The sequence below is a fragment of the Bombina bombina genome, chromosome 6 (assembly GCF_027579735.1).
Source record: "Bombina bombina isolate aBomBom1 chromosome 6, aBomBom1.pri, whole genome shotgun sequence".
In the NCBI taxonomy this organism is placed as follows: domain Eukaryota; kingdom Metazoa; phylum Chordata; class Amphibia; order Anura; family Bombinatoridae; genus Bombina; species Bombina bombina.
In genome coordinates this window covers 445,881,848-445,901,086 of record NC_069504.1, presented here as the reverse complement: position 1 = coordinate 445,901,086, position 19,239 = coordinate 445,881,848, and the positions used below count along the sequence as shown (strand labels likewise).

At 35.1% G+C, this 19,239-nt stretch overlaps 1 protein-coding gene across 1 annotated transcript; it reads left to right on the top strand.

Moving 5' to 3' along the window:
* The first annotated feature begins 9,713 nt into the window (after positions 1 to 9,713).
* On the top strand, positions 9,714 to 18,144 carry CAMLG (calcium modulating ligand). Its single transcript, XM_053719856.1, has 4 exons — positions 9,714 to 9,926; positions 11,985 to 12,412; positions 12,614 to 12,679; positions 17,406 to 18,144. Exons 1-4 carry the CDS (start codon positions 9,776 to 9,778, stop codon positions 17,595 to 17,597), a joined length of 837 nt encoding a protein of 278 aa, XP_053575831.1. The 5' UTR covers positions 9,714 to 9,775; the 3' UTR covers positions 17,598 to 18,144.
* The last annotated feature ends 1,095 nt before the right edge of the window (positions 18,145 to 19,239 follow it).

The following is a 19,239-nucleotide window of genomic DNA, read 5'->3' as shown; positions in this document are numbered from 1 at the left end:
AGTAAATACTGCTCCAAAGTTTTTTTCTGGGAATCAGCTCCTAAATCGTGCGTTTTAGGGCTAATAAATGACAGGTTTTAACTAGAGCTCTGTTAAATTGTGACTGTCTAGGCTGCTGGCTAGCTCCACCCCCCTGAAGATTTCTTTTATACACAGACCTGTGCGACTGCTATGGGGACTAGGTTTGCACACAGCTATGCAAATCTCTTTATGGGATTATGGAAACAACAATTTATAACCACGCAAGAGCTGGGTGCAAGCCTAGTCCTATATAAAAGATATATAGACAACGTACTTATTATTTGGAGAGGGACACAAGAATCTTTTGAGAGATTATTTGAAAACATGAATACAAATAATTATAATATCATATTCACAAAAGAAATAAGCAAAAGTAGACTCAATTTCTTAGATCTTGAAATATATATTGAAAAAGGGGAAATTAATACAAAAACTTATTTCAAACCGGTGGACAGCAATAATTTTATACACTCAACTAGCTGCCATCACCAAACTTGGAAAAATAACATTCCCAAGGGTCAACTCATGAGGGTTATGAAAAACTGCAATAAAGCAGAGGACTATTCCATTCAGTCACAAAATCTAAATTTATAGAAAGAGGGTATAATGATCAATTTGTAGAAGGCATGAGGCAAGAAGTTGGTAAGATGGATAGAAAATCCTTACTAACCAAAAAACAAAAAGAAAGGGATAATACTCAAATAAATGAAATCAGGATACTATTTATTACCAATTATAATATTAATCATAAACTAACAGAAAAAATTATGAGAAAACATTGGCACATGTTAAAACAGGATAAAGTAATAGGACCATTGATCGCTAATAAACCCCAATTTGTATATAGAAATAATGTAAAAAATATACTTGCACCTACTGTTATAAGAAAACAAAAAAGAACAGACAAAGACTTGACAGGAATGGAAATTAAGGGCTTCTTGCCCCGTCTAATATGCAAATCCTGTAGACACTCTAAAAAAAGTAAGTCAGTTATCTCAAATGTAAGTAATAAAGAATTTAAGATTCAAGACTGTATCAGATGTACAGATAGGAATATTGTATATATGATTCAAGGCAAATGTGGGATGCAATATGTCAGCGAATCAGAAAGACCTCTACGGGAGAGAATTTGTGAACACATTCTGTCAATAGAAAACATGGACCAAGATAGGAACAAAGATTTACCGGTCCCAAAACATTTTAAACATTGTAATAGAGGTAATTTAAAGTTTTTCAACTATATGGGCATAGCTAAATTGCTGAAACAAAAAAGAGGGGGAGATACCCATAAAAATTATTACAGTTAGAAAGTAAATGTATTTTCAATTTAGACACACTACATCCACAAGGTCTAAATTTAGAAATAGAACTAGGGAACTTTTTTTAAATGAAAGTTTTTGACCTTGATTATAAAAAAAATTAATATTTGAAAAAAGCACTGATGATACTGTTCTTATACAAAATTTTACATGTCTTATAATGATTACTTTATATGTAAGAGTTTCTTTCACAAAACGACAATAAAGAACATTGTCTAGGGTAATAGTAGAGAAGTATTTTTAAACGTATTTATTGTGCTCTATATAGTTGGAAGCATTTAGCCAAATAAGCCACAAATAGAGGAGTTAGCAACTTTTAAAGTGTTTTTAATACATATTATTTATGATGCAGACTGTTCTCTGTGGTACAAACATGTTCTAACAAAAACCGGATACAATCAGTTTCACAAATTATCTATTAACATCAGTAATCATAATCATCAAGAAGGTATTTAAGGAGACTTTAGAAGCAGATCTGTTATGGCTTGACAAAGGCTCTTCTGAGCTGAAATGTGTTGCCGCTAACAGACTGCTCACATCGGAATCACCGGAAGTCCACGTCATCCCCGCATAGTGGGTGTGTCCGGAACAGAACACGGACCAGTTTGGCGTCTTGGAAATACAAACTGGACCTCGTACGAGGAAATTACTCTACTATTGTAACAGAAGTAGAGTCAACTATAGACTGAGGCATGTGTTATACACGTTTGTATCCACATTGCTAAACACTGTTAATTCCTGGGGCTAATTGCAAACTGAATGTGCTTCAAATACTGTATCTGGGAAACAACTAACAAAGATTGATAAAAAAGCAATTGCTTAACTTTGAACTCGCATAATCAACGCAACAATATGGTATAAATATACAATATAATATACCTAGAAAATCTTCAACATTGTATCAACTGAGAAATGATTACATGATTATAGTTTAGAAAGATTGGTACCAATACAGTTAGACACATAACATATTTTATGAATATATAGCAAATTGATAGAACCTGTTTTTTATGTGAATAAAATAATTGTTTGTTTTGTACAGCATACATTGGTGTAGTTATATTTTTTATATATATATTTATATATTTTTTATATTTTTATCTGATACAAAATTTGATGTTATATTGTTTTTATAAAATAAGGTTGATAAGAGATGCCATTCTATTAGATCTTAAGCCAGTGTTTTTTTACACAGGCGCACACATATACCAACCATTGTGTATTGTAGAGGATATAATTTACCTAAAAGTTTTGTGATTCCTCAGACAAGGGTCTCCTTTTTTTGGGTTTCTAGATGGATTTAGTAATCATGACTTTGTCTTTATCAGACAAAAGTCAATTGTAATTGGCGTCAGCCTGTCTAAACTTACAGTCTAGAACATTCCTTTCAGTGGCTATGTGCATGGAAGTTTTAGGTCTCATATCTGCAGCATCAGACGTGGTTCCCTTTGCTTGTTTTTCATCTGAGACCTCTTTAGCTTTGCATACTGAATCAATGGTGCAGGGATTGTTTTCAGATATCACAGTTGATATTCTTAAATCCCAACACTCAACTCTTTCTGATTTGGTGATTAGACTATCATCGTTTTTTTCAGGGAGCCTTCTTTTGTTCGTCCTTCCTGGACTGTATTCTTATTGGATACAAGTCTTACAGATTGGGGAGCTGTCTGAGGATCTCTAACAGCACAAGGGGTTTGAAAACCTCAAGAGGCAAGGTTACCAATCAATATTTTAGAACTCTGTGCTATTTTCAGAGCTCTTTCAGGCTTGGCCTCTTTTACGAGAACTTTTCATTTTGCTTTCAGACAGACAATATCACAACTGTGGCATATGTCAATCATCAATAGGGACTTGCAGTTCCTTAGCAATTAAAAAGTATCTTGAATACGTTCTTAGGTGGAATAAATCTCCTGTCTAATTTCTATGATTCATATCTCAGGTTTAGACATTTGGGAGGTGGATTATCTCAGCCATCAGACTTTACGTCCAGGAGAGTGGTATCTTTATACAGATGTGTTTTCTCAGTTTCCCAGGTACCTTTTCAGGTCCTGGGATCCTTAGGCGGAGATGGTGGATGCATTAGCAGTGTCTTGGTTTTACAACCTCACTACATGTTTCCGCCTCTGTTTTCTTCTTCCAAAGGGTGATCTCCAAGATCATATTGGAACAGTCTCATGTGTTTCTGATAGCACTAGCATGGCCTCACAGGTTTGGTATGTGGATCTTGTCCGGATGTCCAGTTGCCATCCTTGGCTGCTTTCTCTTTGGCCAGCCCTCTTGTCTCAAAGGGCCATTTTTCCATCGGAATCTCAAATTACTAATTTGTAGGTATGGAAATTGATTAGTGTTTAGTCATAGAGGTTTCTCTGACTCAGTTTTTTTTCACTATGTTGCAGGCTTATAAGTCTGTTTAAAGGAACATGTAGTATCTGCTTTGGAAAACTTATATTTTATGGTGTTCTTCTCATAAAGTCTCTTGGCATTCTTTTAGATTTTTCTTCAGGTTGGTTTGGATTATGTTTCTGCAAATTTTTTTGAAGGGACAAATCTCTGTTCTTTCTGTTTTATTTCTTAGAAAGATTGCTTAATTTCCTGATATTCACTGTTTTGTTCAGGCTTTGGTTTGTATCAAGCCTGTTAATTTATTAATTTCTCTTTTTTGGAGTCTTAATTTGGTTTAAGGATTTTGCAGGCTCTTTCTTTTGAGCATATATTTTCTTGGAAGATTATTTACTTTCTTGGAAAGTGTTGTTTATCTTGGCTATCTCTTCTGCTAGAAGAGTTTCTGATTTATCATCCCTCTCTTGTGTGTCTCCTTATCTAGTTTTACATCTAGATAAGTTGTTTTGTGGACTTCTTTATTTTTTCTCTTCCTAAGGTTGTGAATTTGAACAACATTAGTAGAGAAATTGTTGTTCCTTCTTTGTGTCCTAATCCTAAATAATTATTTGAGAGTTCTTTATATACTTTGGATGTGGTAAGAGCTTTGTAATTCTATATCAAGGTTACTAGGATTTCAGAAGACTTCTAGTCTATTTGTTGTTTTTCTGGTTCCAGAAAATGTTAGAAAGCCTCTGACCCTTATTTGGAGGCAGGGCAGACTCCACCTCAGAGATTTACAGCTTATTCTACTAAATTCAGTCGCCATTTCTTGGGCTTTTTCAGAATGAAGTTTGGATGATCAAATTTGCAAAGCAGTAATTTGGTCTTCTTTGCATACTTTTATTGTTTTTACCAGTTTGATGTATTTTGCTTCTTCTGAAGCAGTCTTTGGTAGAAAAGTTCTTCAGGCAGCTGTCTCAGTTGGATTATACTGCTTTTGATTTAAGTTTTTTTAAGAAAAACTTAATTATTGTGTGGATTTAATTTCTCAGTGGAAATAGCTGTTGTCATTTTATCCCTCCCTCTCTAGTGACTCTTCTGTGAACTTCCACATCTTGGGTATTTCTATCCCATACGTCACTAGCTCATACTCTTGACTCTTACTAATTACATGAAAGAAAACATAATTTATGTAAAAACTTACCTGATAAATTAATTTATTTCATATTGGAAAGAGTCCATAAGGTCCACCCTTTTTATGGTGGTTATGTTTTTTTTTTTATAAAAGCACAATTATATTTCTAGTTCCTCTTTTTGTATGCTTTTTTACTCCTTTTGTTATCACCTCACTACTTGGCTATTCGTTAAACTGAGTTGTGGGTGTGGTGGGAGGTGTATTTATAGGCATTTTGAGGTTTGGGAAACTTTGCCCCCTCCTGGTAGGAATATATATCCCATACGTCACTAGCTCATGGACTCTTACCAATATGAAAGAAATTAATTTATAAGGTAAGTTCTTACATAAATGATGTTATTCTTAGACCAGCTATATCTATCGCTGACGTAGCTGCTGCTTCTACTTTCTGGTTATCAAATTTAATTCAGCAGTTGTCTTCTAAACCTGAATGTTCTAATCTCTTGTATTTACTCCAATATGCAAATAATTTCAGTTGCAATGCAGTATTTGATATCATGAAAATTAACATAAAAAATGTCTTTAGCTATTCTTACCAGAAGAGCTTTATGGCTTAAATCATGGAATGCTGATATGGTATCTATAACTAGATTACTATCTCTTTCTTTCCAAAGAAAGAAATGATTTGGGTCTAAACTGGATTCTATTATTTCTACTATTACTGGAGGTATGGGATTTTTTCTTTCCTAGGACAAAAAGTCTAAAGGGAAATTTTACGCTCCCAATCACTTTCGTTCCATTCATCAGAACAGAAAACTTACTCCTCCCCTAAACCCTCTAGTTTAGTCTGCAGACCATCTTCAAATTGGAATAAATCCCAGCAGAATAAGAAACCTAATCCAGCCTCTAAAACCTCATGAAGGTACAGCCCCCAAATCCAGCCCTACTGGTAGGGGCAGATTAAACCTTTTTCAAAATCTTGGGTAGAATCTGTCCAAAATCCCTGGATTCAAAACATTATTTCTCAGGGATATTGAATTGGATTCAGAATACGACCTCCTATGGGGAGGATTTTTCTCACCCATATTCCAAAACATTCTATGAAAGCTCAGGCTTTTCTAAAATCTGTCTCAGACCTGGAAAATGTGGGAGCAATAGTCCCAGTTCCTTTACAGGAACAGGGGATAGGATTTTATTCAAATATCTTCATTGTACCAAAGAAGGAATCGGAAAACTCTAAACAAATTTGTAAACTCTAAACAAATTTGTAAAAATACCAACTTTCAAAATGGAAACTATAAGTACTATTCTGTTTTTTGTTCAACAAGGTCACTTTATGTCCACAATAGAATTACAGGATGCTTACCTTCACATCCCAATACACCCAGTAAATTTTTCATGAGGTTCTCCTTTCTGCAAAAGCATTATCAGTTTTTTGCTCTTCCATTTGGCCTAGCTACAGCTCTAAGAATATATAACAAGGTTCTCAGTGCCCTTTTATCTGTAATCAGAATGCAGGGTATTGCGGTATTTCCTTACCTGGACGGTATATTGGTACTAGCTCAATCTTTTCATTTAGCAGAATCTCACACAAACAACTATTGTTATTTCTTCAATGTCATGGTTGGAGGATCAATTTACCAAAAAGTTATTTGATGCCTCAGACAAAGGTCACCTTTTTAGGTTTCAAGATAGATTCAGTGTTCGTGACTATTTCCCTAACAGAAAATAGATGAATAAAATTGATTTCAGCTTGTCTGAACTTTCAGTCTCTCTCATTCCCTTCAGTGGATCTGTGTATGGAAGTACTAGGCCTTATGGTTGCAGCATTGGATGCAATTCCATTTGCTTAATTTCATATGAGACCTCTTCAGCTTTATATGATGCACCAGTGGTTCAAGAATTATACCCAGATATCCAAACAGATAATTCTTAGATCCCAACAAGCACCTATCTCTGACTTGGTGGCTAAATCACCAATCTATCATTCAGGGGGCTTCCTTTGCTCATCCTACCTGATCTGTTATCACCACAAGTTGGGGAGCTGTCTGGTGGTCTCTGACAGCACAAAGGGTTTGGAATCCTCAGGAGGCAAGGTTTCCAATCAATATTTTGGAACACCGTGCTCTCCTCTATTGAAAAGGGAGCCTTATCTCTGTAATCAGACAGACAATTTTATGACAGTAGCTTATATCGATCATAAAGAGGGGAACTCAGAGTTCCCTAGCCATGATAGAGGTATCTCAAATCCTTTCTTGGGCGGAAACCAATTCCTGCCTCATCTCTGCGATTCACATCCCAGGTGTAGAAAACTGGGAGGCAGATTACCTAAATCGTCAGTCCCTACATACAGGAGAATGGTCTCTCCATCAAGATGTATTCTGATTGTACAACTACGGGACCTACCAGAAATAGATCTGCTGGCCTCTCTTTGAACAACAAACTTCCCAGGTACCTTACAAGGTCCAGGGATCCTCAGGCAGAGGTGTTGGATTCTCTAGCAGTTCCCTGGTCTTTCCAGCCTGCTTACATATTTATTGATTGACTGTATAACTACACCTTGTTTGCATCATATATACTGTATATATAAAGAAACACAAATTATTTTTATATTTATAAAGGATTCATCATCTGGAACCTAAGATTGGTTTGCCACTCAGCATGTGCTTTACCAATATAACTGGTATTTTTTTTAAGATACAGGTTAATGTGCATAAAAACAAATATAGAAATAAAGTTCATGTTATGGTAGAACCTCTAAATTAGTGGGAATGTTTTTAAATAAATGATTGTTTAAAATCATTCCTAGCAGCTTTCAGTCTTTCTTTCTCTTAAGAAGTTTCAGTCTATTTATGCTACTATCAAGTACACTTTTTTCAAGTAAGAGGTCCATCACAATCTTGTAGAAAAACATATTAACTGATGTATCAACAAAAATCCCCATAGACTTTAGTGGTGATTTTCTCTTGAAAACCATTAGATACGTTTTCTAAAGCATTGTGATCAACCTCATGGTTGAACAGAAGTGTGCTTATGGGATAGTATCACTCAGGGAGGGTGAGGCCTATTTTAGCCCACTTGTGCCTTTCCTAAAGTAGAACTTTCCTCCAGTATGTCCTTGTTTTCAATCCTAGCTGAATACCTGGCAGACACAGCACCCCAGTTACATATACTAGTCTCACCCTTTTTGAAGCAAGTACCCCTACATCCAAGCATGTTTGCCATAATTGCCCCCAACTACAACATGTGGATAATATTATTAGGTAAAAAGAAATAAAAGGCAAATGTGTATTCCCCAAAGTGTAGGCAAAAAAATAACTACCAATAAAAATAATAACCAAAGCTCTAGGTACCCTCAGAGGTATATGCACCACTAATTGAGGACTTACACATATGATTAGGGTAAACCATTAGAACCTCAAGGTGCCAAATGATCTAAGGACCACAAGCAGTCTAGAATTTCAGGACCTCGTCTCTGCTTTAGGTGTGTGTTAAAGGGATAGAAAAGTAAAGAATAAATGTGTATGGGTGCATTTCAATTTGAAATATAAGCATTTTTGCAATATACTTTCAACAACAAAAAAACTTCTAGTAAAAGTTAGTTTTTCTGCGGCATACGCACATATACTGTGAGGGCCCATGCACCAGTATTCAAACACCATGCCTGCTCAGAGCTGGCGGTGGTGGTGCTTCTGAAGACATCATTTGTGTCATACAAGCCACTGCTACCTGAGGTGTTGTGTTTGAATACTGGGCCTGGGTCGTCACAGGAAATGTGTGTATGCCACTGAACAACAGTAATTACTAGAACTGTCTTCGCTACTGGAAGTATCTTGCAAAAATGCTTATATTTTAAATTGAAATGCACCCAAGTACATTTCATTTTTGAACTTTCTAACCCTTTTAAACAGACTCTATGAGATAAAAAAAAAATAATGTTATCAAGTTACTTTAAGATAAATATTGCTAAATTGTATCAGCCACTTGAGAAAAGCTGAAGAAGAAAAAAATAATATGTCACGGTATCTGTGTTTCATTTCATTATAATGGAAACCGAGAAAAAAAGATTAGCTTTTTGGAGTTCTATTATTGACAATTCGGTAATCTCTTATTTTAGCATATTTTATTCTCTATGGGAGAAAGAAGCGTTTTAAATTCCCAGCCACTGTTGATGTTTTCTATACAATGTTTCTTAATTACAATTTTGCATCTTGAAGAAACTGCACAGAGAACTTCTAAAATGAAAACTGCACTGTCTTTAGGGTACATATTTACTGAATTTAATCTATTTTCCTATTAACCCTTGCAATGCCATCCGTTATTAACCCAATTTTCCTATTAACCCTTGCAAAACTAATATTAGTCTCCATATAAACATATTAACCTCTTTCATCCCTTACCCTCCCTATAACTTCATACCATACATTAACCATTTCCTTACTGCAAATTACTAATCATATTTCTCCTGTCTCATCTCTAATTGAATCCTATTTTGTGCAGTCACCCTTTATGCTCCTAACTGTGCAGTCCCCACATTAACCCTTTAAATGTAAAAATGTATCTCCAACCTCTCTTTCATCCCTTACCCCTCACTATAACTTCACCATACATTAACTTGCAACATTGTATAAACATTATGTTACCAGTGACAGCACTGAGAATAAAATACGATAAAATACTAAATTGTGCAGATGCTCCTAATAAAATACGCTAAAATAAGAGATTACCGACAATTTTATATTATCTGACATCGACTATACTTATCATTTGACTCACATATCATTGCCCCTCTTTCCAATAGGGTACTATCGTACATCATCATCTAACGCTAACTGAATGCTTTGCCAGCCACAAGATGGCCGAATTATTGGGCAGGGTTGCACTCTTGACGTCATCAGAAGGCGCCACCAGCTAAGTGACAGCGGTGTGAGTAGCTTTTTGTGCTGGTGACTGTGAACACCACGGATCGCCTCACGATATGGACAACCTAGATGGATCCAGTGAAACGACTGCGGATACCAAAATGACTGCGTCTCAGAGGCGAGCAGAAATCCGCCGGAGAAAACTCATGAGTAATTCAGAGGAGAGAATGAATAAAATCATGGGCATACATAAACCTGCGGCCATCGGTGAGACATAGGGATATTCACTCATCTAAGGGGGCAGCTGTCACTGTCTGAGGCATTCATATAGAGGAGAGCATAAGGGCACCATCCACGCAGGAACATTACAGCATTTGCAATATAGCATCGTCAGCTATACTTCCTACGTGCACGGTGCATGTGAAAGTGCTACAGTGTACACCAGTGTTTCCATAAGATTTTACTACACCTCTTGATATATCTCATACAGAAGTTTTTCATAGCATTTTGTTTGTTACACGCCTAGTTATTTTGTTACTATTATTATTGTGACAATTTATCTTTGTTGATCTTATGTATATACTTGTTTGCATTACTGTGACAGTCCCCTGCACTTTACATGTAAAATTATATATCTATAGTAAACTGACATATACGAATCTCCTGCATTTTACAGATTAGATTAAATCATACAATGTATAATAATTTACTTTAGGTTATAGCAGAGTGGGCATAGCTATGGAATTTGGCAATGGGTATGGTCAAAGTTGATTGCTGTGATGCAATTTTTTTTTATTCATGATTCAGGCAGAGTTTACAATTTTAAACAACTTTCCAATTTGCTTCTATTGTCAAATTTGCTTCATTCTCTTGGAGCAGCAATGCACTGCTCCGAGCTAGCTGAACACATCAATCAGCAGGTCCCAGTAGTGCATTTCTGCTCCTGAGCCTACCTAGGTATGCTTTTCAACAACTGATACCAAGAGGATGAAGTGAATTAGACAATAGAAGTAAATTGGAAAGTTGTTTAAATTGCACGATCCAAACATGAAAGATTTTGGCTTTTGCATATGTTGTCACTGCAATAAAGATGTCAATAATGTGGTTACTATTCAAATTATCTTTACATTAAAGGGACAGTCTAGTCCAAAAAAAACTTTCATGATTCAGATAGGGTATGTAATTTTAAACAATTTTTCAATTTACTTTTATCACCAATTTTGCTTTGTTCTCTTGGTATTCTTAGTTGAAAGCTTAACCTAGGAGGTTCATATGCTAATTTCTTAGACCTTGAAGGCCGCCTTTTAAGAATGCATTTTAACAGGGTTTTCACCACTAGAGGGTGTTAGTTCATGAATTTCATATAGATAACACTGTGCTCGTGTACGTGAAGTTACCTGGGAGCTATCACTGATTGGCTAAACTGCAAGTCTGTCAAAAGAACTGAAAAAAGGGGCAGTTTGCAGAGGCTCAGATACAAGATAATCACAGAGGTAAAAAATATATAAATATAACTGTGTTGGTTATGCAAAACTGGGGAATGGGTAAAAAAGGGATTATCTATCTTTTAAAACAATAAAAATTCTGGTGTAGACTGTCCCTTTAAAGGACTATTAAATACAGTAGAACCCATAATCATCAAACGCAAAGTAAAAAGGTAATGCAATAGCACTTACTCTGAATTTCTTCTATTTGCCGCCCCCTTTATCATGTGACAGCCATCAGCAAATTACAGACTCATATATGTATACACTGTGAACTCTTGCACATGCTCAGTGGGAGCTGGTGCCTCAGAAAGTGTGCATATAAAAAGATTGTGCAAAATTTGATTTGAAGGTTGCTTAAAATTGTAAGCTCTATGTGAATCGTGACATTTTTTATTTATTTTTGTCTTTAGTATCCTTTTAAGAAAATAAAAAAAATTACGCTCTGCAGGAAGTGGACGGTGTTCACTGCTTGTTATGTGGGTAACACTAGGCATACTAAATAATGACTGATGCAATTGATGTATATTAAAAATGTATTCACAGTACATTATTTTTTTCTTAGCTTGGTTTAATTGCTTTTGGAAACCTTACACGCTTGACATTTTTTTAAGATGGAATCTACATTTGTTAATGGTGTGGGATTAGCACTCTATTTTGAAAAAAAAAAAGGTGGCATATGAATAATAAATACATGTGTTTAAATATAATTGTTATACAAAGATAACTGATAATATGGCCAGGTGATTTGATTCCTGTTTTTATTCCATACAAACAAATTATAATTGCCTGTTTTCAAAACAATTTACTAAACATGCTTCTATCATGTCATCTTTTCCAGTTGATGAATTACGCTTAGAAAGAATTGACAAGCCAGATTCACTACCTCTGTCATCTTCTCTTACAAAGAGAGGCACTATTATGTCTGGAGATGGAATGACATCAAGTGAGCACCATACAGGCAGTACAGATGGCAGAGAGTCTTATTTAGGAGAGAGGATTGACTTTAGCAATAACTCAGATTTCAGGAATGACACTAATGGTCTGAGAAATAGAGGGGAGCTGACTCCAGACTCTACACCAAGGGGGTTAAACCAATACTTGTCAAGATTTGATGATGCTATGAAACTCCGAAACCAACTGAACAGTGACAAGCCAAATCCAGAAAATGGGAATGGAGTGGATGAACTGGACTCTTTCCGTATTTTCAGGCTTGTGGGAAGTGTCCTTCTTGCATTAGGAGTTAGAATGTTTGTGTGCAAGTACTTGGTAAGCAGATTTGGTATTGATTTTAAAAAAAATGACCCCTGTGCTTATTTATTTCTTCACAGTCCCGTATAAATATATTGAATGACTGTAAGATTTTTTTCAGATAATTCTACTAATACATATCTTTGATATCTTTGTTGTATGTGTAAATATAACATGAAATATAAAACATTTATTATTGTATTTTTATTTAATTTGCAGTCCATATTTGCACCATTCCTCACATTACAACTTGCGTTTATGGGGTTATCAAAGTATTTTCCAAAGGTAAGACCACACAAAATATTCTGTTTATGTCAATGTTTCCTATAGCTATAGAGTTACTTCATCCTTCCTAAAATGTTTGTTATTTGAGTTTATAGTTGTATTTCTACATAAGGCACTCTTTTTATAATATTTATTGTAGCTTTTGCTCTTTCTCATTTTAGACACAGAGGCTCAATTAAATATTGTGTTGGGTTTTTTTTTCTTTATATTAAATACTGAATTTCATTAAAAAAAAATCAGCTGATTTAAAAATGTCTATCACTGGCATATTTCTTTTGTAACTTTACCTAAATATATTTTATATTGTTGGTAAGCCTTTGTAAACGTATGTTTCAAGATTGATGATGTCACGCTTTAGAAAGATTTAATATTAATATTGTTCTGTCATCTCACAAATATTGCTAAAAGGCCTTATGAGTGATGCAATTTTTGCAAAACCCTCAAAGTTGGAAAACATTTTGCTAAAAAAAAAAAAAAAAGGGTTGTGTCCCTTGCTGGTACATTCCCGTGTCTGCAACATCAATGCAGCCACATTCTACCTTTAACAACATTACAGCTCTATTGTGTTGGCTGCTGCAATTAATTTCTACATCATGAATAGATGTATTTCATGATATTTGTTTTCTCTATTACATGTGGCTTTTTATTCTTTTGTAAATTGCATTGTGAATTTGCATTGAAGAGTAGATCAGTGGTCACACACAATATTACATTGTTGTTATTATATAATATAACCATTCCTCTTATTTTCAGAAGCAGGTTAATTTGCAACGCCTTTATGAACCTTGAAAATACAGATCTGTATACAGGTATACCTCACTTTACAGTGATTCTCTAATACAACGCTCTGTGGAGCTGAAGTTCAGCCTCCAAGGATTTTGAAACAGTGCTGTAATCATTGTGAGATTGCAAGAAAAGTGACTGGCACCATTTTGTTATGCGCAGATCACTCTGTTTACAGCATTACAGTGCAATCTGTGTCTCAGTGCTATAGTCTGGCAAATTTTACTACAGTAATTGTCACTATTTTACAGGTACAGTATTTATTGAATACTAATTGAATACTGTGCTGTGCTAGTGTTAAACTAAACGTAGCACTACTGCACCCCTAATATATGTTAGTTCAAACATTTTTTAAAGTCTTTAAACACACTGGCAAGTGAATAAAAAGCTAAAACTGCCTTGTTTCACTTTAAGGCGGTTTTCACTTTACAGCGGGGCTCCGGTTCCTAAAATGCTGTATGAGCGGGGTATACCTGTATATAAAATGGGAATAAAGATAAGCATGTAAAATATGCCAACCTACTGCAAAATTATTTTTTCTTGTGAATCCATGCTATTTATCAGCAATTAAGCTTTAAATGTGTGTGTGTATATGTATGTACAGTATGTGTGTGTGTGTGTGTGTGTGTGTGTATATATATATATATATATATATATATATATATATATATATATATATATATATATATATATATATATTTATATTTATTTAGGGCTGCACGATTAATTGCATATGCGATTTAAAACCGCGATTAATCGCTGCGATTTTAAAAATATATATATATATATATATATACATATACAGGGAGTGCAGAATTATTAGGCAAATGAGTATTTTGACCACATCATCCTCTTTATGCATGTTGTCTTACTCCAAGCTGTATAGGCTCGAAAGCCTACTACCAATTAAGCATATTAGGTGATGTGCATCTCTGTAATGAGAAGGGGTGTGGTCTAATGACATCAACACCCTATATCAGGTGTGCATAATTATTAGGCAACTTCCTTTCCTTTGGCAAAATGGGTCAAAAGAAGGACTTGACAGGCTCAGAAAAGTCAAAAATAGTGAGATATCTTGCAGAGGGATGCAGCACTCTTAAAATTGCAAAGCTTCTGAAGCGTGATCATCGAACAATCAAGCGTTTCATTCAAAATAGTCAACAGGGTCGCAAGAAGCGTGTGGAAAAACCAAGGCGCAAAATAACTGCCCATGAACTGAGAAAAGTCAAGCGTGCAGCTGCCAAGATGCCACTTGCCACCAGTTTGGCCATATTTCAGAGCTGCAACATCACTGGAGTGCCCAAAAGCACAAGGTGTGCAATACTCAGAGACATGGCCAAGGTAAGAAAGGCTGAAAGACGACCACCACTGAACAAGACACACAAGCTGAAACGTCAAGACTGGGCCAAGAAATATCTCAAGACTGATTTTTCTAAGGTTTTATGGACTGATGAAATGAGAGTGAGTCTTGATGGTCCAGATGGATGGGCCGTGGCTGGATTGGTAAAGGGCAGAGAGCTCCAGTCCGACTCAGACGCCAGCAAGGTGGAGGTGGAGTACTGGTTTGGGCTGGTATCATCAAAGATGAGCTTGTGGGGCCTTTTCGGGTTGAGGATGGAGTCAAGCTCAACTCCCAGTCCTACTGCCAGTTTCTGGAAGACACCTTCTTCAAGCAGTGGTACAGGAAGAAGTCTGCATCCTTCAAGAAAAACATGATTTTCATGCAGGACAATGCTCCATCACACGCGTCCAAGTACTCCACAGCGTGGCTGGCAAGAAAGGGTATAAAAGAAGAAAATCTAATGACATGGCCTCCTTGTTCACCTGATCTGAACCCCATTGAGAACCTGTGGTCCATCATCAAATGTGAGATTTACAAGGAGGGAAAACAGTACACCTCTCTGAACAGTGTCTGGGAGGCTGTGGTTGCTGCTGTACGCAATGTTAATGGTGAACAGATCAAAACACTGACAGAATCCATGGATGGCAGGCTTTTGAGTGTCCTTGCAAAGAAAGGTGGCTATATTGGTCACTGATTTGTTTTTGTTTTGTTTTTGAATGTCAGAAATGTATATTTGTGAATGTTGAGATGTTATATTGGTTTCACTGGTAAAAATAAATAATTGAAATGGGTATATATTTGTTTTTTGTTAAGTTGCCTAATAATTATGCACAGTAATAGTCACCTGCACTCACAGATATCCCCCTAAAATAGCTATAACTAAAAACAAACTAAAAACTACTTCCAAAACTATTCAGCTTTGATATTAATGAGTTTTTTGGGTTCATTGAGAACATGGTTGTTGTTCAATAATAAAATTAATCCTCAAAAATACAACTTGCCTAATAATTCTGCACTCCCTGTATGTGTGTGTGTGTGTGTGGCTTACACTGCTTCATTTGTTAATCATACCGCTGTCCACAGTTAGAATGACTGTCCAAGAAAACATGACAATGTTGTGTGTCATAAGACCTAATAACTGGCTAGTGGCTATTATTTAATCACATCACAGGCAGCACATTTTATTTTAACTATTTTGTAGTTTGTATTTTTATGCTCCAAGAGTGTATTGGACATTGAGAAACATGTATATTAAGATTCTGTAGTGTTAAATAAACGTTATAATGCAAAATTAAGGTGTTATAGTCATTTATAAGAAAATTGCGATTAAATGGTAATCGCGTTTTAAAAAAAAAAATAAAATAATAAATCACGATATTATTTTTTTTTGCCCATATCGCCCAGCCCTAATAAATATATATAAATAAATATATATATATATATATATATATATATATATATACACAGTATATATAAAATGAATCACATTTTTTTTTAATGTGATTACTTTTTAAAAAAGCACCATGGGCATTCCATAGAATGTTTTTCGGACTGTCAACAATTTGGGCCCACACATTCGAAAACATACTCCACTCTTTGAGATATATATATAATCATACCTGGTTTTCCAGTAGTCTTGGGGGCTTTTCGAATATAACCCAGCTTACCTTTCCTGTTATCATGTTTTTTTTTTTTGTTTTTTTTTTAAATTTTATTTATAACCAACACATGGTACAGTGATAAAATGCATATCCGTGACGCACCACGCAGGGTGCAGTAAAATAATATAAGAATAACAAGGCAATTTGGTATACAACTGCATATTTTTACCAGATATAGTAACACGCATTGTTTACATTCGTTTTGAGAACTGCAAAAGATGTATATGAGTTAGAAAGTGTTCTAGCATATGTATTCCCTTGTACCATGATGTTGGGATTTTATTATTTTTGTAAACAAACAAACCAACCTAAACCTAATTTAACATAAAATACAAACACACAAACCAAACAAGCAGACTAACCCATTCACACAAACAAAGAGTAAGTAGCCTCTCCACGTAGGTGTTGAGCCGTACAACACAAGTAATCTACTGTGCATTGCCCCATTTCACGTTAGTAGCCAATTTTCTAGAGGCATGGGATAACAAGTTAAGTTACTAAGCAGCTTATATATGTGCCTGGACTAAATGGAACTCCAATAAGATCCATGTTAACAGCCTAATGCTGAAAGTGTTACAGTAATGTTTACGTATATCTTTAGTTTCGATCAGAGTAATTCTATGGAGTCAGGAGGAGCCCCTAGAAGCCAGTACATGCATAATGTCACCAAGCAGTTCTATATTGACCTGCCAATTAGATAGCCAATACATCCAGCGTTAATAGCTCCTGAAACAGAAAATCATACAAATTCATGATGGATTCTATGTTGTTAGCATGACATTGGGGTCATTTCGATAGGTTACATAATAGTAGACATGTTTAGAGTAATAGTGTTCTTGGGAAACATGGCTTGTTATCATGTTTTACTGCATAAGTGTATTTATAATAGTTCCTGGTTATTGTGGATCATAAAGCTGATGCTGCCATTACTGTATTCTAGGGAGAGAAGAAAACAAAAACAACTGTCCTAACTGCTGCCCTGCTTCTGTCTGGGATCCCGTCTGAGGTGATCAGTCGCTCACTGGACACTTACAGCAAGATGTCTGATGTTTTCACTGACCTCTGTGTATATTTTTTCACTTTCATCTTCTGTCATGAAGTTTGCCTGTTTTTTGGTTCAGAAGTGCCATGATTATTGACAGAAGAAAAAATGTGCTATTTTCTGTTTGTATCAGGCAATGCCCAGCTCTGTGCATACAGAATATGGCTTTTGGGTAGTAATTATCAAGCTCTTCTTATTTTGCTATAAGCTGGTACAACGCAATCTCTGACATTAAGCATTGTTTGCTAGCTCCAGTGATACTGTCAGAGATTCCTGAGTTTAAAATTGTCTGCTAAGAATATCTAGTTGTTACCAATTTTTTTTTTTTTTAAATAGTAATTTATATTGTTATGGAAGTGAGTACAACATATCTGTTCATTCCACAAACTGCTACTATTGTACTCTGTGTCTAAGGTAAGATTTAAACATATCATGTTTGTATCCTAAATAACATTTTTTTTTTATTGTAGTTGTATTTGTCTTTTAGTTATAACATTAAAGAGAAATAATAATCAATATTTTTCTTTGTTTTAGCTAAAACAGAGACTTTCTAATTAATGACAGATTGTTGTTGCTAAAGTTGTTTTTATTTGAATGCATATTCCTGAGCAGAATAAAGCAGTATTTTATTGTCAGACGTACAGAAGCACATCTATCTCCACCAGTAGATAGGTAGGAGTTGTTCTGATCAGCCAGTGAGCATTAGTAGGACGTACACAGCAGATATTAAATTCAATTTAAAAAGCTTTTATATTTTTGTCTGAACAAACTTTATTTCAAAATGTTTAAATGATGCTGTTTCATATGTGTAATAGAATATTTTATCAGTACAATGGTCCTTCAATGATTTTTTGTAGAAGTCCTCACTTAGGGTCTGTCTTGCTTATGAAAAAACAGTATCCAAACTTTTTTTTATGCATGAAGTGAAAAAGGTTTAATTTTAAACTAAAACTTATTGAGGTCGTATAAGTTGTATACTTCCTGCTAATGCTCATTGGCTGGTAGGCACTTCCTGGTCATTGGTTGATAGGTACAGCCTACTACCTTTTTAAGTACCTTTTTTTAAAGGTGCACTAAACCCTGCACAGGAAAGATCAGATAAGAAGTACTGACTAAACCCAGAGCAGAAAAGGTCAGATAATAAGTACAGACTATATCCTGGGCAATATTTTTTTTCACTGTAAGAGCTATCAAATTATGGAACTCATTACCTAAGTAGGTAGTAAATGCAGATACATGTAAAAATTGTTTTAATACATTTCTGGCTAGAAACAGAATTCAGGGATTTAATTGCTTGTGTTAAATGGGTCACTTTTTTTAATGGGATTTTTTAAGATCATCTGGAGCTTTTATTGTAAGTATATTAAGATTTTATAGGTTGAACTTGATGGACTTCTGTCTTTTTTCAATCTCATCTACTATGTTACAAGTACAGACTATATCCTGGACAGGAAAGATCAGATAAGAAGTGCATACTTTTTTAACCAAGGATAACAACAACGTAGAGGCATCCATTACTAAAAAGAAATGAAAGGTGTGCACTTATTTCTTAAATATATAAAACTAATATTTTAAAATATATATACGGATTTTAGTTTCAGACAAATTTTTGCTTTGAATACATTAGTGTTATGATTTAGTGTCCCCCTTTAAGTCAATAAGAGAACATTTTTGAGTACTGTATCTCTTCACACATATGGCTGCGCCTCACTGACAAGGCCCAATGAAGGCT